Source organism: Daphnia magna, linkage group LG10 (genome assembly GCF_020631705.1).
Source record: "Daphnia magna isolate NIES linkage group LG10, ASM2063170v1.1, whole genome shotgun sequence".
Taxonomy (NCBI): Eukaryota; Metazoa; Arthropoda; class Branchiopoda; order Diplostraca; family Daphniidae; genus Daphnia; species Daphnia magna.
The window spans coordinates 3,181,484-3,204,188 of NC_059191.1; the positions used below are offsets into that span (position 1 = coordinate 3,181,484).

Genomic DNA, 22,705 nt, shown 5'->3' on the forward strand with positions numbered 1-22,705 from the left:
ATGCTATAGACACATGCCTACGTTTGGTCCTTGTCTCCTCGACAACGGTCTGCAAGAGCTGTGTGTGCTCCTGGATACCATGAACCCCCGGGAGGAAACCCTTTTGCTCGGGAGATAACCAGCCAAGGTCTGAAGCGACTTCCGTTATTCTCTGGCTGATCACTCCCGAGAACAATTTGTAAAAGGTAGGAAGAAGGGATATTGGTCTAGAGTTGGAATAGTCGCTAGTGTCCCCTTTCTTGAAAATGGGGACAGTTCGCGATGTCTTCCAACAATTAGGAATCCCTAGCTTCCAAACCATATTACAAACTGTTTCCAGCAGAATGCAGTTGGGGTCGATGGCTCTAAGATGACGGTATTCTAGGCCATCAACCCCTGGTGATGTGTTGGTAGCCCGGCGAAGCTTAGCTTTAAGCTCTTGTTGGGTTGGCGCACGATTAAGGAAGTTCATCTGGTCCTCTGATGGTTGGGACCAGTCGCAGGTGTCGTAGAGTTCCCTCGCACTTTGGCACTGCTGCGGAGATGGTCTCAATCGGTTGTAAGTCCTCTTGAGATATTCCTCCGCAGCTTGTACAGTACCATCGTAGGAGGGTGAACGGTCTTCGAGCACCTCTCGAACGGCTCTTCTTGGGTAAATGTTGAAGAGCCGCTGAATCTTCTTCGCCTCGTACGCCTTTTGCTTGATATGTCGAATAAGAAGATAAATGCTTAAAGCGACCTTTATTTTTTAAAGAGCCGTTTGTATTTGAGGCATCGCTAGGTTAGTTGATGTAAAATTTTTGTAACCTTATTGGTCTAGTAGTGCGATTCTTGCTGACATGTGTTTTTCCGGAGCTCCCAATCATTTTTGCAAATCACCATGCCTCGGGCTTGTTGTTTCTGTGTAATAACTTTGTTCTTTTTGCTCGTTTACCGCTGTCAAATAATTGTCTTTGTTGTCACACCCCTTTCTTTAATCTATTTCCTCCAGCATGGGTAGGTTTTGTGTACACTCGATGGCAGTGACCGACCCTTCACTCACTACCTCAGCATAGTTTACAAAGTTTGAAACATTCATCAAGCCTCATCAGGACTGGGGGTTTTCTTCTTCCAATTTGTTAAAGTGGTAGGATTGTGTGCGGCTCATTGGTCTAGTAGTATGATTCTCGCTTAGGGTGCGAGAGGTCCCGGGTTCAATTCCCGGATGAGCAACAAAAATATGACATTGTAACAATGAATAATTCTAATTGTTCCCATACCGGGATTCGAACCCGAGCCTCCTGGGTGAAAGCCAGGTATCTAGGATGTGATAGTATGTAGTAGATGGGATGTGAAGCTTGGATACCTGGCTTTCACCCAGGAGGCTCGGGTTCGATTCCCTGTAGGGGAACAGTTAGAATTGTTCATTGTTACAATGTCATATTTTTGTTGCTTGGTTGAATCAAATATAGAAAAATTCTCTGTTTTGGCAAGTTATCGATAATCAGTCATTGGTGTACAGTCTTAGACGGAGATTTGACGAAAAATTGCCGTCACTGTTTGAGTTTCAGTTTGAGAACACTTTTGCGGCTTTGTTGCAGCCATAAGCCATAACTATTTAAATAGTTCACTAATGGGTGATCAAGTGGTGAAACGGCTGGAGATGCAGGGTATCGATCCCCGTATTTCTCGCATGCTATCCGAGCGCTCTACCATCTGAGCTACATCCCCGAGTATAATGCTCACTGTGGGCTCATCCGGGAATTGAACCCGGGCCCTCTCGCACCCTAAGCGAGAATCATACTACTAGACCAATGAGCCGCACACAAACCTACCACTTTAACAAATTGGAAGATGAAAACCCCCAGTCCTGATGAGGCTTGATGAATGTTTCAAACTTTGTAAACTATGCTGAGGTAGTGAGTGAAGGGTCGGTCACTGCCATCGAGTGTACACAAAACCTACCCATGCTGGAGGAAATAGATTAAAGAAAGGGGTGTGACAACAAAGACAATTATTTGACAGCGGTAAACGAGCGAAAAGAACAAAGTTATGACACAAAAACAACAAGCCCGAGGCATGGTGATTTGCAAAAATGGTTTGGAGCTCCGGAAAAACACATGTCAGCAAGAGTCGCACTACTAGACCAATAAGGTTACAAAAATTTAACATCAACTAACCTAGAGTGACAATCGCAGGTCCTGGAAAGACTTGGTTGATGTTTGCAAGTTTCTAAACTAAGCCGAAGTGATGGTTATTGGAATCAGGTGTGACAAGAACTTTATCATTTTGCTGGAATCCACACGGCCTGAGTGTTAACGTAATGCGCCGAAATGGCTCAGTTGGGAGAGCGTTAGACTGAAGATTTAAAGGTCCCTGGTTCGATTCCGGGTTTCGGCAACCAACGGCTGATAACATCCCATATGGTCTAGTGGCTAGATTATGGAGGGTTTTCCGGAAGGGGAATAAACATGTATGAGGTGGGTGCATTTTTAAATATTACTAAAATTACATACATAAAATATATATGAAAGAATCTACTAATCTACTGGGTAGGGAGTTTCTACGGGAAAAGGGGGGATATCCTCAGCTTCGGGGTTTGGTGCACCATGATGGAAATGGGCACACACCATTTCCATTGATCCCTGGATCGCTGCCAATCGGGCCTTGAATCGGAAGGCAGCCCAGGATCTTCCGTTGATTCCGAGAATCGAACGGATTTCGTCGTTCCTGGGGTACCATGATCCAAGTGACCCGACAACCAGGGGGAGAATCCTCCCATGCGAAGAATATTTATCATATTTCCGCTGGTAGGCATTCTCCATACTCCCTGGTTGGTCATAGCAGACCACGACGTCGACCATCACCCGGGAACCGGATAGTTGAAATTCAACATCTGGTCTTAACCTTTGCCCGGGGATGGTAAGTTGATCGTGACGTCGTGTCCCTGCTTGACTAGCAGCGACTCCAAGAGATCTTGGATAGTATTGTGCCTGTTGGTGGCGAGCTGGAGACCTTCTTTACAGTGGTTAAGCACATGAAACCCGGTCTCGTTTTCCTTTCCGCATCGGCGGCAACTCGTATCTTGCTCCTGTGAGGAAAACCACGAGTGCCCCCGAAGAGGAAGGATGTCGAGCCGGGCCCTGTGAAGATATCTCCAGTCGCGGAAGGAGAGGGGCGTACGGCAGGATACCAGGCGAGCCATGTCTTTCGACTTGTCTTCCAGGGAGAGGCCAGTGGCAACTACTCCCTGGTGGCTTTTGTCGGAAATTAGGTCCCTGGTATAGCGCTGCCGAGCTACTTTCCGAAGTCCGCGGACTGCCTTGACTGGGCTTACGGAGACGTCATCGGCGACAATTCTTAGATTTTCGTTGCCGGATACATCAATCCGCACTCCCAGTCGTTTGGCAGCTTGCCGGGCAAGAGTCAAAAGATTGGACCCTGCCTCCGCGTACCTCAGTCTGTAGAGCCCCCCATCCACGGATACCGAAAGATATTCCCCAACTGGTAACACTCCTGGATGCTCGTTTCTGAACCCTCGCCGGATGGTGTCATGGAGCTGCTCTCGGCATATGTTACTCACTGTAGTGTCTCTACAAGTGTGGAGCTGAGCAGCCCTGGCGATGGTCCAGATATCGGCATCATCAGTGAGGCGGCATGTTCCTAGGCCCCCAACCCGCCGGTCCGCGTAGAAAAAGTGGGCCGTTGCGTGATTGGGAAGATTGCAAATAAGGCCTAAGAACTTCCTACACTCAGTGTCCAGTTGGGTGAGGCAGTCTTTTAGGACCCGACCCGAAGCGAGGTGATGGGAAAGGGAAGGTAGAAGGTGGCTACGGAAAATCTCAATTTTTGCCATGGTACGAGGTGGGAGGCGGCAATCTTGTCAAGGTTAGGGATTAGGTCAGTGGGAGGACGAAACAGCAATTTCCCGCCGATCGGTGTACCAAGATATGTCTCTTGGTCGTCTGGTCCCAAGCACCGAATGGGTTGAGTACCGATTTGGCACAGAGCCTCAGACGGCTTGCCTTTGTCAATGACCAAGCAAGCACACTTCCCGGCGTTGAACTGCAGCCCTAAGGTGTCAGCGGTGAGGGATAAAATGTCTAAAATATTTTGGAGCTCGTCAGGAGTATTTGTAACCACGGCAATGTCGTCAGCATATGCCGTGGTCTTGACGAGCGAGCCAAATAATAAAAATCTGGGGTTGATATTGGACTTTCTGGCCCTGACGAAGGGCTCGGAAGCCAGATTAAAAATAGGGGCGCTAAGAGCGTCACCCTGACGAACACCTGCTGTTGGGGAAATACGAACAGATTCTTTCTGAACGGCAAAATCCATCCGATTCCCCGAGTAAATGTCCGCCAGGATGCGCCGGAGGTCGTCTGGTATCGGAAGAGAAGCAAACAGCTCTCTGTATTAGACTGCAGCAACTCCTCCCAGAAACAGCAGCCCCACCCAGCAAGAAGGTCGTTACGAATGCAACCTTCCCTGCGGATAATAGTTTATGATAAAAGAAAAAGTTATTGTAAACCCCTCCCTTCTTAACCTTCAATCTTTTGGTATATAAGCGCATGGTTGTATCGTCTTAAGTAGAGTTAGTTTACTGGCAAATACACAGTCTAGAAACTATTACATTTGGAGGTCCCAACGAGACAGCAAGAATAACAACGAGACTGTGGAAGAAAAGTTTCTGATCTGTGCTTCATTTGCTAGCTGCAAGTATTCAACGCTTCTATCACCAAGTCTTCAAGCAACCGACATCGGAACATCATCCAGGTAAGCGAATGCCATTTGATTCGCCTGTACAAAAGACTGCTCTCAACGAGAACACACTACTACCTTTATACCCCGTACTAAAAGAATCTGATTTAACCGACGAAGACCCAAACCTAAGTCACCATCGAGAACAATTTTTGGACCATTGGAAGACCTTAATAGACTTAGAGTTTAAGCAAGACTTAGAAAGAAGTAAATCATACTAGACAACCTCAACAACTGAAAATATCCAACAGTTACAAACACAGAAACAAGAAGCAAGTCAGGCGACGCAAAATTCGCTGCATTTTTACACTTATTACCTTCTAGAACAAACTTTAAAAGTAACAGATGGTGTAACAGCAGAAACCATTGCTAATGCTACTAAAACACTCAAAGACGATATAGTCGCACAAGGTGGGAACACTGGAACACTCGATAGTTTACTCCAACAGCTACACCCATTGCACGGAAAAGAAAAAGAATTTTTGTTCGGAACCATCAGTGTATTGCAGAAAGAGTCAGTAATTGCACTAATTGAAGATAAAAAGCAGATATCTACGCTAAAATTTGAACTTTCAAACGCGCAAAAACAATTGGAGAGTAACAAAAAGAAGGCAAAGAGTTCCAAATACACTTTAGGCAGTTCGTTAGAGCAACTTCAAGAAAACAACGAGGCTCTGAAACACACCCTTGAAAAAGCCAATTCCCGAATCGCCGACCTAGAACAAAACCTTGAAGCCACCTTAGCAACCGAGAGCCAATTGCAGAATCTTCTCAAAAGAAAAGAGGAAAACAACGCAGCTGTCGAGAGCGAAGGGCAAGAAATAATTAACAAACTTGAAGGTGAGAAGACCAGACTGATCCAGAAACTCAGCAGTGCGGAAAACCAGATAAAACAAGTATCAGAAACAGCAGAGCAGCTCCAGAAAGAGATAAAAGTTTTGGCAGACAGACTCGACACGGCTTCAACAGAGAAAATCAATTTAAAGAAAAACTTGCTAGATTTTACTTCGAAGAACAAGAACCTTGAAAAAGACCTTCAACAACTACAAGATCGGGTACGAGGACAAGAAAATCAAATAATAATTCTAGAAAACCGGGTGAAAGAATACAAAAAACTTCAAGTTAAATTCATCGAGACTGAAGACTCCAACGACTCAAGGCTAGACGAGGACGAACCAGGAGAAATAACCAAACTAGTGGGAGATATAAACGAACTGACCTTGCCGACAGACAGTGGAGACAAGTCACTCCACTACGAGCTGGAAATAGAACAAGCAAAAGATTTTGAACAAACAATAGAAAACCTTAAAACGCAAATAGAACACTTAAACAAAACAATCATCTATTTGGAGCAAGAAAATCAACAGCTAAAAAAGAAGGTCGACATGGGCGTAACACACGACGACGAGGACACTTCGGAAAAAACGTTTGCGAATACCCGCAAGAAAAATCACAAGGATGATGATATTCCAGCAACTGAGCAGGACGACGAAGACGCAAAGAAAGTGAACAGGTACTTCACTCAGCCAATAGTGAAGGCCTTAGGAGAGCTATTCTCCAGAGAAGACAAAAAGGTAATTCCAATCTTTAAAGGAAAAAGCACTGATAAACTAATATCAGAATGGCTACGCGGCGCCGAACACGTAGCACGAAACAATGAATGGGACGACAATCAAAAGATACGTTTCTTTTCTGATCGATTGAAAGGCGAAGTCTTCGAATGGCATGAAAACTACGCTGAGGAAGAAGGCGATGATCTAAATTACCAGGATTGGAAAGAAGCACTAATAACAAGATTTCAAGACACCTACGACTTAGCTACACTGGAGAAAAAACGTTCAAAATTAACTCAAAAACCGGAAGAAAACTGCAGAGCTTTTGTGTCAAGGTTAAATAACCTTTACGATACCATCACTGGTAAAGAAGAAAGGGCTGATCATAAACAAACTATTATTGAAGGACAATTACTAAACAAAGTGAAAAAGATGAGGGATCACAGAAAAAGCAAAATCCTACTACAAGGATTACTACCTAAGTATAAAGCAGAACTTTACCTACGAATGCCGGAAAACACAGAAGACTTTGACGCATTATGTAAACAACTTTTCTTTTCTGAAAAAATTCTACACACAAAAGAAGCTACAGACGACAAGGAGATGTCAGTTGTTATAGCAGAGATAACACATCACGAAAAACAACAAGACGATAAAATCCAAATACTTGAGCAAAAATTATCAGATTAAAATGTACTAATACGAAACGTGGATCCTCACTGGAAAACGACGTTACCATAGCTGCAACTGACCAATACGAAAACAGAAGACCACGTCCAAGTGAACGTTACTCAAGATCACGTGATTCGTGAGTGCGATTTGCTGACAATCATAACAGACGAGAATCAAGTCGAGAAAGAAGTCTAAGTAGAAACAGAGACAACAGTCCCTACCGCAGAGATTACAATTCGTCAGGACGAAGAAATTATAATCCTTCAGGATACAGGCAAACCAGATTTCCATCTCACCAACGTCCCCCATATCGGAACGACTACCCCAACCGGCAAGGAAACTACAACGGACCAAACAACTACAGACCACAAGCACGTTATAACAGCAACCAACATCTACAGCAACAACAGCACACTAGCAACAATCCTCGAACTACTGAAAATCGAGAAATAACCTGCTACAAGTGTAACTGAAGAGGACATATTGCAAGAGAATGTTGGACAGATATGGCACGTACCAACAACCAAGGTCCCCGATAAACCCCATAAAACCAATCAGTAACTCCCAACTAACATACAATTTAGGATCAGATGTAGAAGTAGAAATTCCAAAACTGATACGTATTCCCGTTAGAATTTTTAATAAGGAAATCATAACTTTAGTGGACACAGGCGCAGCAGCTAGTTTAGTATCCAGTAAAATATTAGATACTCTAGAATGTAATGAGAACTTAAAACAAGTAGAAAATGCGAATCATCCTATTTTTAGAACGGTGTCGGGACAAGAACTTAAATCGATAGGGAAATTTGAATTTTCAGTTATTATCAATGATAATCATATTATTAACCATCACTTTTATGTTATGAAAAACTTAAATGAACAATGCATCTTAGGATTAGATTTCTTATCTAACAATAATGTGAAGATTAACACTAGAAATCGTCAAATATGTTATGATCACTTTGGAGTAGAACATAATTTTGGAAGTAATACCATGCCCATTTATAGCGTAACATTTAGCAAAGCAGGCATCCATATACCACTAATCCCGATTGATAGAGAAGACGAAGATCTTACACAACAAGATTATCGTAATTTAGAATCCTTCAATCAATTAGACTTTAATAATAAAACTAAGCAGATAGCTAAGATTGCTGAAAAAGAAGAACAAGCACTCAATGTATCAGACGACATACAAACTAAAATTGAAATTTTACTAAAGAAACACGAAGATCTTTTCGCAGACCAAGAATCCGACTTGGGTCTAGCTACACAAGTGAAACATCACATCAACATAGGCCATAACGCTCCCATTAATCAAAGACAACGAAGAACACCCGAATCCCTAAAACTTGTTGTTAAGACTAAAATAGAGGTAATGCTAAGTAACAAAATAATAAGAGAAAGCCACAGTCCTTTTGCTGCAGCCATAGTAATGGTACCTAAAAAAGATGGAGAGATGCGAATGTGCATCGACTACAGAGCTTTGAACAAAATTACTGTTAAGGATAAGTACCCTCTACCTAGGATAGATGACACAATTGACGCGTTGTGCGGATCAGTTCATTTTTCAACATTGGACTTACTGAGCGGCTACTGGCAGATAGAAATAGAAGAAAGTGATAAACACAAAACAGCTTTCATTTGTGAATTTGGCCAATACGAATTTAATCGAATGCTATTTGGTTTGACAAATGCTCCCAGCACTTTTCAAAGAGCAATGAATAACATCTTGAAAACGGTATTGTACAAATTCGCATTGGTTTACCTAGATGACATCATAGTGTTCAGTAATTCAATTATTGATCATGTGAAACACTTGGAAGCAGTTTTTAGACTCCTTAAACAAGCGGGTTTAAAGTTGAAAAGGAAGAAGTGCGAATTTTTAAAAGAAGAATTAGATTATTTAGGTTACATCGTATCCGGGAAAGGAATAACACCAAGTACAAAGAAATTAGACGCGATTATTAAATATCCCACTCCCAAAAACGTAAAAGAATTGAGCTCATTTTTAGGTCTAGCCAGCTACTACAGAAAATTTATTAGGGCTTTTGCTGATAAAGCTCATCTACTAACTGCGCTCACTAGAAAGTCAGCGGAATGGAAATGGGGGGAGGAACAAAGGGACGCCTTTGAATGTATTAAGAACTGTCTTATCACTAGACCTGTTCTAGGTTATCCGGATTTTTCTCGAGAATTTATCATCTACACGGATGCTTCAGGATATGGAATAGGAGCAGTCTTGGCTCAAATACAACCTCCACCTCAATCAGCGGATTTAGCGGAGTCCGACGGACAGGACCTTCGTAAATCAGACGGCGTAAAAGTCTTCATAGCCTATACCTCTAAACATCTGAACGACCGCGAGGCCAAGTGGTCAACCACAGAGAAAGAAGCATACGCAATAATCCACGCCATCGACGTGTTTAGGACGTACCTATACGGGCGTAAGTTTACCGTATTTACAGATCATAGACCTTTAGAATGGTTAATGAGTAAGACAGAACCAGCAGGAAGATTAGCTCGATGGGCTCTTAAGATCCAAGAATTTGATATCATTATTGGGTACCGACCAGGAAAGTCACACCAAAATGCTGACACACTTAGTCGCACCCCAATAGTGCCGCTAGCGAAAGTAGAAACAAGGTCAACAGGTACAAAAGAGAAACCAGAAGTAAAAAACGAAACCAAGGAAACTAGAACAAAACAAGTAATTTTTGAAACGGAAAGTAATCAGTCCAAGGACACGGAAAAATGGATAGAACTCCAACACAAAGATGAGTATTGCAGAACAATATTAAAAGAAATGGCAAAGGCCAATCCAAGTAAGGACGTTAAAAATAAATTTAAAATAAATGACAAAGGACTATTTGTAGATACCAGAAGAAGAATTGTAACGCCAGTAAGACTGGTGCCACAAATTTTAAAGGAAAATCACGATCACATATTGGCAGGACATTTAGGAGTAGGAAAAACGTTGGCTAGACTTCAAAGACGGTACACATGGCCATGCATGCGTACCTCCGTAATAGAATACGTTAAAAGTTGTTTGATGTGCAATAAAAGAAAAGCGGTAGGTGGAAGTAAAGCACCATTATACCCTTTGCCTTTAGTTGAAGGAGTATGGGAGAGGATTGCAATGGATATAGTGGGCCCAATTCAAGAAAGCGCTAAGGGATACAGATATATATTAGTTATATCAGAATATGACAGTAGGTTTGTTTTTACAGTTCCAATGAGAAATCAAACTGCCCAAACAATTGCGAAGATTTTAGTTAATAAAATATTTACTAAATATGGATCTCCAGAAGTAGTTCTAACAGACCAAGGTACTAACTTACTATCCAGTCTGATACAAGAGGTGTGTAAACTATTCAAAGTTAAACAAATAAGGACTACGGCCTATCATCCACAAACTGATGGATTAGTTGAGAGGTTCAATCGAACTCTCTGTGACATGCTAGCTTGTTATGTCTCAGACCAACCTGCTAACTGGGACAAATACCATCCGTTCGTTACTTTTGCTTACAACACAGCAAAACAAGCTTCAACTCAAGATAAACCATTCTTTCTATTCTTCGGACGAGAACCAATAATGCCCAATGATATTGTCGCGGTTATTTGAGGCCCCATGGACTAGTTGTCACGTCCGGCGCTTCTGTATCGGCTATTGACCGCAACTCTACCCGAGATGTCCGGCAGTCTTGTCAGCGGATATTTTCCCCGGTAGCTGCTGTCCACATAAGTGCATAAATACTCGTACGTTTCCCTTGCTGTGCCCCCCAGTCTAGTTGTAACTGTTTGTTAGTACTGTATGTGTGAGCGCATCGACAGTGAATACAATCTTAATCGCTACTTGAGTCTCAGAGTTATACCTCCGTGTTACATGGTGGAGATGCAGAACTTGTGGTAAGTCTTTGCGCTGTTTCATTCTATTGTGCTCTAGTTGTGCGGAGGCGGAGGCTGTTAGGGGCTTCCGAGAGTCGTCGACCCAACTGGCCTATGAGCCTTAAACTGTTGGGGTACGAAGCCACAGCACCGGCCGTGTGACGGGCGATTAGGGTGCGATAGCGCGGGGACGGCCATAAGAATTTCTGGGGAGGTAGGTGGGACCTAGTGGTGATTAAGGGGGCGTAGAGGCGGACAGTGGTGCGCTGCAAGGCGGTAGATCACCGCCGGTAACGATTGAAAAATCGGGATTTAGACGAAGGGTCGTTCGTCGGGAGGCGGTAGGTTACCGTTGTGAGCGATCGGAAGATCGGATTTAGACGAAGAGTCATTCGTCGGGAGGCGGTAGGTTACCGTTGTGGGCGATCTGAGGATCGGGCTTTAGACAAATAGTCAGAAGGCAGTAGATGAGTGGGGGTGCTGGTAGAGCCAGGGGAAGACAACGCCCTCGCGACGAGTTTGGGCGATTTGCGCCAAGGGTTGATCAAGCAATTGTAGGTGGTATCGTCGAAACCCTAAACCCGAGTAACCTTGTGCGAAGGAACGGGAGTCGAGTGGACGACTGTGTAGGTGAGCCAGGAGGATTATCCGAGTGGGAAGACCGTACACGGGTAATAACGAGAGTAAGTAATTTGGGGCAACATCAAGCTAGTATTAGCGAGGAGGAAACTCTAGCGTGGGCGGACGGCGAGGACAGCTCTGATTCTGAAGACAGTGAAGAGGGAGTAAAGTGGGATTTTGGCGCTTTTCAACGGAGATCTTCGGTTGCAAGCGCTCGATTGTTACGCGGCAGGTTAGCGAGGAATTCTGTTGTGTCCGCGGCAGTCGCCCCCCTCAATACCGTAGGGATGGCAGCCCAAATCAAATTCCAGACTCCACCCACATTCACCGGTCGGGATGGGGAAGACGTAGTGAGTTGGATCCATCGCTACGAAAAGGTGGGTAGATACAACCGATGGGGTGAAAACGAGTTACGGGATCACATTGAGCTGTCATTAGAGGGGGCTGCGGGCAAATGGTATGCGTGCATGGAGGCAACGGGCAATCTTCCCAATGCGTGGTCGGACGTACAAGGGCCCCCGGTGGTCAGGGGAATTAAATCGACACTGTTGACACAGTTTACGCCCGTAAACTATGTGCGACATAACGAGGCCAAATTGCGTGCGAGGAAGCAGGGAATTGAGGAATCGACCCTGGAGTACTACTACGACGTGCTTGATCTGTGCAGGAGGGTAAACGCGCGTATGGCCGAAGCCACGAAGCTAGCGTATCTCTGGCAGGGGTTGAGACCCAGTGTACTAGAACAATTATGGAGCTTAAAGCCCACTAACTGCGATGAGTTCCTCCAGGAAGTAAAGCGCTTCCAGGAGATGACCGATCGAGGGAAGCAATACGAGTGGGCTATGGGAGTTATGGGAAGGGGGAAAGACCCCCGCATGACCAATCGCAGCAAGATGCAACGGTAGAAACGAGGTTGGGAAAAATCGAGAGAATGCTGGGAGTTATGGGAAGGGAGGAAAAACCCACGTATGACCCATCGCAGCAAGATGCAACGGTAGAAACGAGGTTGGAAAAGATCGAGAGAATGTTGGAGGAATTAATGTAGAGAAGAAAAAGAGCGGCGTGAAAGCAGCCGGAGACAGAGAAGGAGAAGCAGAGGGGAGGACTTGGCCAAGCTGAAGACCCAATTGGTAGAGAAGAGCGACACTGCATGGAAATTCTTCGATGGCGGGAGCGGTTGACTTGCTGAAAGTGGAAAAATCCCCCAACTTATGTTATTTTATGAACTCATGTACTTTTTTTTTTTCTCTCTCTCTCTCAGTTGATGTTTGGCAGGGTGTTGTCTTTGTAGAGTGAAGAGGGTTCAAATGTTTTCCATGGTATGTTGAGTTTTTGGGATATAGAGTTTTATAGGAAAGTAATAGCGGTCGGGACGACTCGCTATCTAGAGAGGGAGATGTCGCGGTTATTTGAGGCCCCATGGACTAGTTGTCACGTCCGGCGCTTCTGTATCGGCTATTGACCGCAACTCTACCCGAGATGTCCGGCAGTCTTGTCAGCGGATATTTTCCCCGGTAGCTGCTGTCCACATAAGTGCATAAATACTCGTACGTTTCCCTTGCTGTGCCCCCCAGTCTAGTTGTAACTGTTTGTTAGTACTGTGTGTGTGAGCGCATCGACAGTGAATACAATCTTAATCGCTACTTGAGTCTCAGCGTTATACCTCCGTGTTACAATATCAAGATTAACAGAAGATGCGAGACCTATGAAGATACTAGTATTGTGTATTCACAGCAATGGGAAAAAGCTCAAAAACTGGCAAGAGAACATCTCTTCAAATCCCAAGCAAGACAGAAAAAATACTACGACGTAACCGTGCTACCGACGTATTACTGAAGGCGCCACCAGCAGCAGAAAAATTCATAAATCGATGGAACGGACCATTTCAAATTTCAAGAGGCTTCTCGGATATCAACTACGAGATCCAGCACACTGAAAACAAAAAACTTAAATCTATCGTACATACCAACCGTCTCAAACTTTACATACCACGAAAGCAAGAAACAACTAAGGAAGAAGAAATACTACAAAACCTACCAGAAGCCCAACGACGACCAACAATTCACCAACGCCGACCAGGCCGACCAAGGAAGCAGCAGCTGATACATCCAGTGAAGATGAACATCAAACCACGCAGGAACGAAGGAGAACCAAAAGAACAAACAAACCATACAATACCTAACCTTTACCGTAACCAAAACCGAAACGATCCTATAACGAATCACCAATACCACTTAAGAAGACGATATCAAGGACCGGATTACTAAACATTTTCATTTTTCACAGATGCAGACATTACTCTTCCTTCTTTGCCTCTCTCATTCACTTAACCCTACTTACCCTATCTACGCATCCGTCTGCGATTGCAACAACATGAAAATACGAGGAATCCTAGACTTCGAATTGCCTTACTACTGTGACAATGAAAAACCAGAAACACAACACTTACCAAGGATACCAACTACTTACACCTTAGTAACCAAGCAAAAACCAGCAGTCACTTGGAAAGGATGGACTTGTCGACAGTGGACTAAAACAAAGAAAATAACCGGATCGTTCTGCATCAGATCCTTCGACACAGTTTACTCCCAAGAAACAATACTAATCACCCCTTTGGAATGCTGGCGGATGGTCAACGATAAAAAATGTGGCGACAATAACATGCAAACCGGACCGACGGGACTCAGTTTCACAGCCACTCCTACAGGAGAAGGTAAATGGTACTCCATCAAGGAATACCAAACACTCAACTGTATAGCGGAACAGATCACGCTACGTCAGGAGAAACCAGATAGTCCAATCGAAAGCCCTTTCGGATTACTAAACACCACCCAACAGGAAGGACAATTCATCCAAAATCAAAATACAATCGTGTGGGGAGAAAGAACAACCAACAGTTCATACACTCAGACGTTACTAAAAGGGAAAGGATACCTGGAAATTCCTCGAGAACCGGAGTCGGATAACTCCAGCCGCCTTTACGACACCAGTCGATAGATTGAAATATCTTTTCTTAACAAACCAGATAAGGACATCGTACCAATAGGATATAAAGTGGTTGGAATCCCCCTAACGTACTTGACGTTTCCTGCAGAAACAACAAAAATTTTGTATGAAATGTTTAAGAACACAATCGCAACATGCCTTAAAAATACCAACCTTGCCACACCTGTGTGTGAAGACTACAGAGAGTTGTACAAATCCAGACCACAACGTTCTCTTCTTCAAGAAGTTCACTTTCTCTTCAACACCCAAGTCGAAGACGAACAACTTGGGATTCGCCTCTACAGTATTTCATACGCCTGGGGAACTCTAAGATTGGCACATAGAAGACCAAAGATAATCAAGGAAGATGGAAAAATCGTACAAAAGGATGCAACAATATACATTACTTACGAGTCCGAAAGCTGAAATCGCAAGCAGAGGAAGGAGCACAGGGATTGTTGAGTAGTGAAAACAACAACAACTGCACTACCAATTCCTTATCCTCGGGTCGAAATCGAGCAAAGAAACAAGACGGCGAAGAAAACAACAACGCCCCCATCAGATGCAAAACATCATCAAAATTGCCCCGATGGCGCAACAAAAATTGTAAAGAGTCAACCTCCATTTTAAAATAAAAAACAAACGACACGAAACGAAAACGAACGACAGAAAACCAAGAACCGACGTAAAAGAACGCCAAGAAAAAACTAAAGGAAGAAAAGAGAAGAAAAGCATACAAGAAAGATGATTGATGAATGATTGAAATCTGTAGTAGCATTCCAGTAAAAAGGAACGTAGACCATCAATTATTAACTAACACTTTATTAGCCTAAAGACAATGAATAACGGTACGGGAAACATATCTTGTATTTTGTGCCTCATACTGTAGCCAAACAAACAAGAATAACGGTGAAGGAAAGAAAGTAGGTGACGGGTAAAAACAAGTTTTCACCTAACCATTGCCACGCCACATGCCAAAGAGAAGTAAGGAGAAGAAGAAAAATCAGAAGAAGAAGAGGAAAATTGGAGGACCAATTTCTTCTTGCCGAAGGGGGAAAGGAATGTAATAGACCGCAGCAACTCCTCCCAGCAACAGCAGCCCCACCCAGCAAGAAGGTCGTTAGGAATGCAACCTTCCCTGCGGATAATAGTTTATGATAAAAGTAAAAGTTATTGTAAACCCCTCCCTTCTTAACCTTCAATCTTTTGGTATATAAGCGCATGGTTGTATCGTCTTAAGTAGAGTTAGTTTACTGGCAAATACACAGTCTAGAAACTATTACATCTCCAAGAACGGCGTGAGGCACAGAACCAAATGCATTGCACATGTCTAGCCATGCTATAGACACATGCCTACGTTTGGTCCTTGTCTCCTCGACAACGGTCTGCAAGAGCTGTGTGTGCTCCTGGATACCATGGACACCCGGGAGGAAACCCTTTTGCTCGGGAGATAACCAGCCAAGATCTGAGGAGACCTCTGTGAGTCTCTGGCTGATTACTCCCGAGAACAGTTTGTAGATGGTCGGAAGAAGGGAAATTGGCCTAAAGTTGGAATAATAGCTAGTGTCCCCTTTCTTAAAGATGGGGACTGTTCGCGATATTTTCCAACAGTTAGGAATTCCAATCTTCCAAACTATTCTACAAACTGTTTCCAGCAAGATGCAGTCGGGGTCGAGGGCTCTTATATGTCGATATTCTAGGCCATCGACCCCTGCTGATGCATTTGTAGCCCGGCGAAGTTTAGCCTCAAGCTCTTTTTGGCTAGGCGCACGATTGAGGAAATCCATCTGGTCCCTTGATGGATGGGACCAGTCGCAGGTGTCTTAGAGTACCCTCGCACTCTGGCACTGCTGCGAAGGTAGACTCGAGCGGTGGTAAGTCCTCTCGAGGTATTCCTCCGCAGCTTCAACAGTGCCATCGTACGAGGGTGAACGATCTCCGAGCACCTCTTGAACGGCTCTTCTTGAGTAGATATTGAAGAGCCGTTGAATCTTCCTCGCTTCGTAGGCCTTGAGCTTGATCTGTTGCCGGGCTTTCTGCATCTGCCGGTTTTGGTTTCTTTTTCTACCATTAGGGTTTCCTCGGGGTTTTTCAGGGCTAGGGTCTTCTAAAATCTGTGCTTTGGGGAGCCAGTCAGCCGTGCAAGGTTCGAGGACGCCTTCGAGATCAAGAAGAGTCTCGCAGCTCAGAAAAGCAGGTACCCAGAGACAAGCGAAATCGCCGCCTCTTTGGCTTTGCTCTTCTGAGCTGTCTTGGCTGCATCCTCGAACATTTTGCTGACTGGGGGAAAAGGGTTGGGTCTCTTGAAGGGGATCGGGTTGTGGCCCTTCCGGAGCTACAGGTGGTGGATAAGAAATTTCTTGTAGAGGGAGTTCGTAGAGCCAACTAAAATTTTGTGTATTAAAAGATGCGGCGAACTCTCCTCTCAAGAATTAAAATGGGGCTTTGGGTAAAATTTGCTGGAGATTGGGCATTACCAGGCCCCCCTCTTCAATCGTCGACATTCCCATCACGGATAACTCTTGACGCTCATCTTCTGTGACAGCGATCTCCTCTTGGAAGGTCGCTACCACAGAAGAATCCCGAACAGAGGTATCCGCGTTTAAAAACCGTGGCGACCGGATGGAGGGTGATTGCTGTGGTGCTGAGTGCAATCTCTGGTAATGCCCTTTTAGTGTAGGGCCCTCTCCAGCAAATCCACACACTCCGCATTCCCAGTATTTCAAAAGTCGGAGTGTGTGAGCTGTCTCTAGGTGTCGATGAATACTACCCATGGCTCTGGTGTTCGTTCGGGTAGTCCATTCACACCTAGGACATTTAGTGGGTCCTCCAGGGTATCTTAAAATTATTTTGTCCCCCTCGATTCTACAAGGGGGAAAAGTGAGGAGAGGCGAGTGAGCGGGATTTGGGGACCCCTGCGAACCACCAATTTCAGAAGAAACAGTGAGTTCGAGGGATTGGCGGAGAATACTGGAAGAAAGGGACTCAGTGCAGGGCCTTGCATGCCTGCCGGCTGAAATAAAGGAATTAAACTCCTTTTTGCAGCCAATGCAGACATTCTGGGTCATGAACTGAACCCCTCTCTTCGAGTGTCGATCTTTGATGTTTTTCTCCGCCAACTGTCTCTTGCGTTCCCCTGACCAGGGTCCGTTACCCCGCTCACCCTGGCAAGCTCGTTCCCCACATCTTAGTATGTTTGGCAGAGGAACTGGGATTTTAATAGCATTCCCTTCTACTAGATGCTCCTTCCTCTGCCATTCTAACTCTGGGACCACTTTCATAAAAGATGAAAAGGAAGAAAGGAATAAAGGAATAAAAAGAAGTTAAAAGAAAAGAGCAGAGAAATTACATAAAAAAGGAAAGAAAATGATAAAAACGATAAATATATTGGCTATTGTTTTAAAAAAGGTATCAAAAAGGTTTCGCGAAAAATAAGGATAAAAGATCGTCTGCTCATGTAAACAAACGAGAAAATCGGGAGCTCATTAAAACAGGTCTGCTTCGGACGGAGTCAGAAAACTGAATAAGTTTCTAAACTAAGCCGAAGTGATGGTTATTGTAATCAGGTATGACAAGAACTTTATCATTTTGCTGGATTCCACACGGCCTGAGTGTTAACGTAATATGCCGAAATAGCTCAGTTGGGAGAGCGTTAGACTGAAGATCTAAAGGTCAATCCCGGGTTCAATCCCGGGTTTCTGCAACCAACGGCTGATAACATCCCATATGGTTTAGTGGCTAGTTTATTGAGGGGTTTCCGGAAGGGGAATAAACATGTATGAGGTAGGTGCATTTTAAAATATTAATAAAATTACATAAATAAAATATGTGGGATAGAATCTACTAATCTTCTGGGTAGGGAGTTTCTACGGGAAAAGGGGGAAAATCCTCAGTTTCGGGGTTTGGTGCACCATGATGTAAATGGGCACACACCATATCCATTGATCCCTGGATCGCTGCCAATCGGGCCTTGAATCGGAAGGCACCCCAGGATCTTCCGTTGATTCCGAGAATCGAACGGATTTCGTCGTCCCTGGGGTACCATGATCCAAGAGACCCGACAACCAGGGAGAGAATCCTCCCATGCGAAGAATATTTATCATATTTCCGCTGGTAGGCATTCTTCATACTCCCTGGTTGGTCATAGCAGACCACGACGTCGACCATTACCACGGCGTCGGAAATTAGGTCTTTGGTATAGCCTAGTCCTTCGAACTAGTTAAGTAATTTAAACTTTACTAAAAAATTTTGAAATTCAAATTCATTAAAAAAATGTCAATGAACTGTGGAGAGACGTAACTCACCCCTAAATGTATTCTTTTTTTTCTTCTTCGGTGAACACCACGTGTTAGCCGCAGGGCAAATTTTTCCCTTTTTCATTTTTTGCTACTTACGTCGTAGTAACTGCGACGTTCTTGTAGACAGAATAAATAATTGTCTTGTAAAAAAAAATTTTTTTTTCTTTTCTTTTTCTTTTTCCACCGCGTGGTCAGTGGCGGCCATTACGGTGGGCTCAACCTAGCTCAAGCTAGGGATTTTTTGGAGAAACCTCCACGAAGGTTACCTCCTTGTAAATTTTCTTTTTGTTCGTTGAAACATTTTTATTTTTCTTTCCTTTTCTCGTTTGCTATTTTCTTTGTCTTCTCTATTTCGAGCCAAAGAGTTTGAGTTTACTTTTTTTGCCTCTCCCTCACGTGGTCAGTGGCGGCCATATTGGCTTAAATCCTTCACTCTTTTGTTTCAAAAATTTTTTTTCTTGGTTTTGTTGGAGTTTCCTCCATTAATTTCCCTTCTTCTCGTTTGTCCTCCGCCATAGCGGAGCACCTCGGGTCTCCAAACAAGCCTAAAAATTTAGGGACTCAGAAAAAATAAAAAGGGAACAGAGGCTTAAGGCGGGTCTGGAAAGGCCGTGGACAGGGCCCACATTTCCGAGAAGATTCCACAACACCCCGGAAGGTCTGCGCCAAATTGCAGCCTACAACCACCACGTGGAAGCAACCGCTGCAACCAATCCGGATGCCCAAACGACAACCACCTCGCCCCTGGAGTCTCTTCTCCCAATTATTGTGCGGTACATGCCATTCGCGGAGTTGAAGGAGGCCATCACTCCAAAGTATTCTGGAGACATCCGGTACAAACCGAAGATAGAGGAAGGGACGACAGCATCATCAACAACAATCGGGCAACCCGAACGAGATCCCAGGCCTTCAACAGCAGAAGCCCCGGATAACGACCTGATTGAACTGTCCCCAGAGGAAGAACCGGAGCCCCTCCCACCACCAAATTATATTGAATATAATATATTCAAGTATGGCTCTAAAATCAACGGTGGACGCGGACACCCACTAAACCTTCCACACCTCGACCCAACGCCTTACATTCCACCGGATACCCGAAAAAAATTCCGCCCCAAAAGCATACTGGACAAACCGCACCGCGACCTGACCCCCGTGATCAAACCCATCACTATCAACGAGATAGAAGGAAAGAAACAAGAGAAAAAGAAAGAAGAGAAAAAGAAAGAAGGAGAAGAAATAGAACAAGAAGAAGAAGACATCATAATCCTTGAAGTTGACCCATCTACCACGAATTGTGATTGTTCTTCTGTAATAAACAAAACTCAAAATCCATTGTTGCCATTTCCTTCTCTTTTTCTCAACTGGAGAGTAATTCAATAGTTACACTCCCTAAACGAAAAAACTTTCTCACATATTTAGAAATAGGCAACGCCAATCTCTATTTATCTAAATTTCGAGGCAGCGAACGCCATCTAGCGCTCGAAATTCCAAATTTTCTCCAATTTTCAAAAACTTTCAAAAATTCATTCTAACTGAACGCAAACACCATCTGGCGTTCAAATTTACAAACCTATCACTCAATTTTTTCTTTCCTTCTCAAATTCAAAATTTTTTCTTTTCTTTTCCTCATCTACTGAACGCCTACGCCATCTGGCGCTTAGTATAGCAGTCTTTTTTCCTTTTCAAAAAATTAAAACATTTTTCTTTATCTACTGAACGCCTTCGCCATCTGGCGCTCAGAATAGCAACCTTTTCCTTTTTTAAATTTTCAAACATTTTCTTCAGAGCTGAACGTCTTACGCCATCTAGCGCTCAGATTCGAAACTCTTTCCTCTTTTTGTTGGTAATCTCAAAATCAAAATTTTCTTTCTTTCTAAGAAACGAACGTCTACGCCACATAGCGTTCAAAATTACAACTTCTTTTGTACACTTCAGAAATTGTGATATTTTCTTTTATGTTGAAGGTGTACGCCACTTGGCGGTCATAAGACCCACTAATTATTAAATTCTTTCCAAGAATTTAACACCGGCAAAAAAGCCACCAGCTGCTACAGCCTTTCAGCTGGCGATTGGAGCTAGATCCCAACTAGCTCCACAAACCAGAAAATATTCAAAACAAAGCACACAGCCATCAAATACACCACCAGGACGACAAGACAACTTCACCGTCCGACAATGCACAAGACCGTGCATTTTCTGTGGGGAAATGCACTACCCCACGGTTTGTCCAGTAAACCTCAAGGACAAAAAGGCCATCGCCAGGCAGAAAAGGTGCGTCAGATGTTCCAGCCCTAATCACGAAACTTTGAACTGCCCCACCAACTACTTATGCAAACACTGCCAGGCGACACACCACACCGCCCTCTGTGACAAAAAAGGTGACAAGATTTGCACACACCGGAAACAATGCCCCAACGAACGTCATGGCATCTGTCTCCAGTGCAAACACCTACGGCGATCTCGTGTTAAAAACGGCAACGGTGATGGTGGTAGGCCCCAATGGTAAAGAAACCAGGGCAATATTATTCATTGAGGATGGCAGTCATAGATCCTGGGTCACCAGATCTATTTCGAAATCGCTGAATTTGAAGATAGTGGCCGTGGAAAATATCGGGACGAGAGTCTTCAAACAAAGAAAACCCAATCCAGTAGAGCAAATCAACGCAGTGGAATTGACAGTTCGGGGCACCTGGAAAGGAGCCCCTCTCGTCAAAATAACAGCCCTGGAAACGGACTACATCGGAGACACTTGGACCCTACTCCCACACGGCATTCGCAAGACACCTGTGGTTGGAAGACGAAAAAATGGCTGACGACAGGTTTGAAACCGACAGCCAAGAAAAAGAAGTCTGCATTTTAATCGGAGTCGATCAAATGTTTGAGATCATTCCTAACGAACCGAATATCCAAAGTCCGTGCGGCCTTAGAGCATACAACACAAAACTAGGTCGCATGATAGCTGGACCTTCGAAGGAAAAAAGATCGAAAAAAGAAAAGGCGATAATCCAGCAAATGCAACAATGCAGTAGCTTTTCCAATCATCAGACAGTATCATCGTACGCAGCCAGATGTCTCGATTCAGAATTTTATTTTACGAATTCCTCCGAAGATATGGACGTAATGGGAGCCGGCAAGAAGGCCAAAGAATTTTCGCCCGCCCAGCCGAGGCCTATGGAAGAAATTTCCAGCCAGGAGCTCAACCATACCTCCAAAAACAAAAAGGAAAAACGGAAAATCGTAAAAGAAAAATTGAAGCGGCAAACGGACTTTGACTTATCTCTGTTCTGGAAGCTGGAACACTTTGCCATTTTAGACGATTGTGATGCAGTGGAGCCAGACGATACTCTCAGCTCCTTTGGCGACAAAATCACCCGTCAAAAAGATGGGCGATACTGCACCCCAATCCCGTGGAAGACGGACAAATGGAGGCTAGAAAAGAATTTCCTGATGGAAAAAAGAAGACTGGAGAGTCTATTGAAAAGACTCAAAAGAACACCCGAGCTTCTATCAGCCTACCATAAGGAAATAGACCAGCTTCGCGTCCAAAACTTCGTAGAGGAGGCAGACCAGAACTACGAAGGACTCCACACTTATCTGCCACACCATCCTGTCATCCGACAGGACAAAAAATCCACGAAGATTCGACCGGTATTCGATGGGGCGGCAAAATCGAAGTATGGCCCAAGCCTCAACGATGTCTTGGAAACCGGCCCGAACCTAAACCCCGATCTGCTAGCTGTCTTAATGCGATTCCGTTTGAACAAAATCGCGTGGATAGCAGACATCGAAAAAGCTTTTTTAAACATCGCCCTGCATCCTGAAGACGCCGAAGCTGTCAGATTTCTGTGGATCACGGAACCAGAAACGCCAAATTCGCCTCTAGTGGCATACAAGTGGAAACGAGTCCCATTTGGGCTCAGCACCAGCCCATTTTTGCTGCGAGCTACCCTAAACAAGCACCTATACGGC

The 22,705-nt window shown here is 44.2% G+C and overlaps 1 protein-coding gene and 4 non-coding genes across 5 annotated transcripts; 4 read left to right on the top strand and 1 right to left on the bottom strand.

Annotated features, from left to right (window-relative positions):
• The first annotated feature begins 1,119 nt into the window (after positions 1 to 1,119).
• On the top strand, positions 1,120 to 1,193 carry Trnap-agg. The gene has a single exon. It is a non-coding gene; the product is annotated as a tRNA-Pro (tRNA).
• Positions 1,194 to 1,707: 514 nt separating this feature from the next.
• On the bottom strand, positions 1,708 to 1,779 carry Trnap-agg. The gene has a single exon. It is a non-coding gene; the product is annotated as a tRNA-Pro (tRNA).
• A 506-nt stretch (positions 1,780 to 2,285) lies between these two features.
• On the top strand, positions 2,286 to 2,358 carry Trnaf-gaa. The gene has a single exon. It is a non-coding gene; the product is annotated as a tRNA-Phe (tRNA).
• An 8,804-nt stretch (positions 2,359 to 11,162) lies between these two features.
• Positions 11,163 to 12,358, top strand: LOC123476938. The gene has a single exon (XM_045179951.1). The coding sequence runs from the start codon at positions 11,300 to 11,302 to the stop codon at positions 12,356 to 12,358; it is 1,059 nt and encodes a 352-aa protein (XP_045035886.1). The 5' UTR covers positions 11,163 to 11,299.
• A 5,706-nt stretch (positions 12,359 to 18,064) lies between these two features.
• Trnaf-gaa lies at positions 18,065 to 18,141 on the top strand. Its single transcript has one exon. It is a non-coding gene; the product is annotated as a tRNA-Phe (tRNA).
• Positions 18,142 to 22,705: the final 4,564 nt, after the last annotated feature.

Bases quoted from the DNA above. Each gene is read 5' to 3' on its own strand.
- LOC123476938 (XM_045179951.1), top strand. From the start codon at position 11,300: ATGAGTGGGGGTGCTGGTAGAGCCAGGGGAAGACAACGCCCTCGCGAC.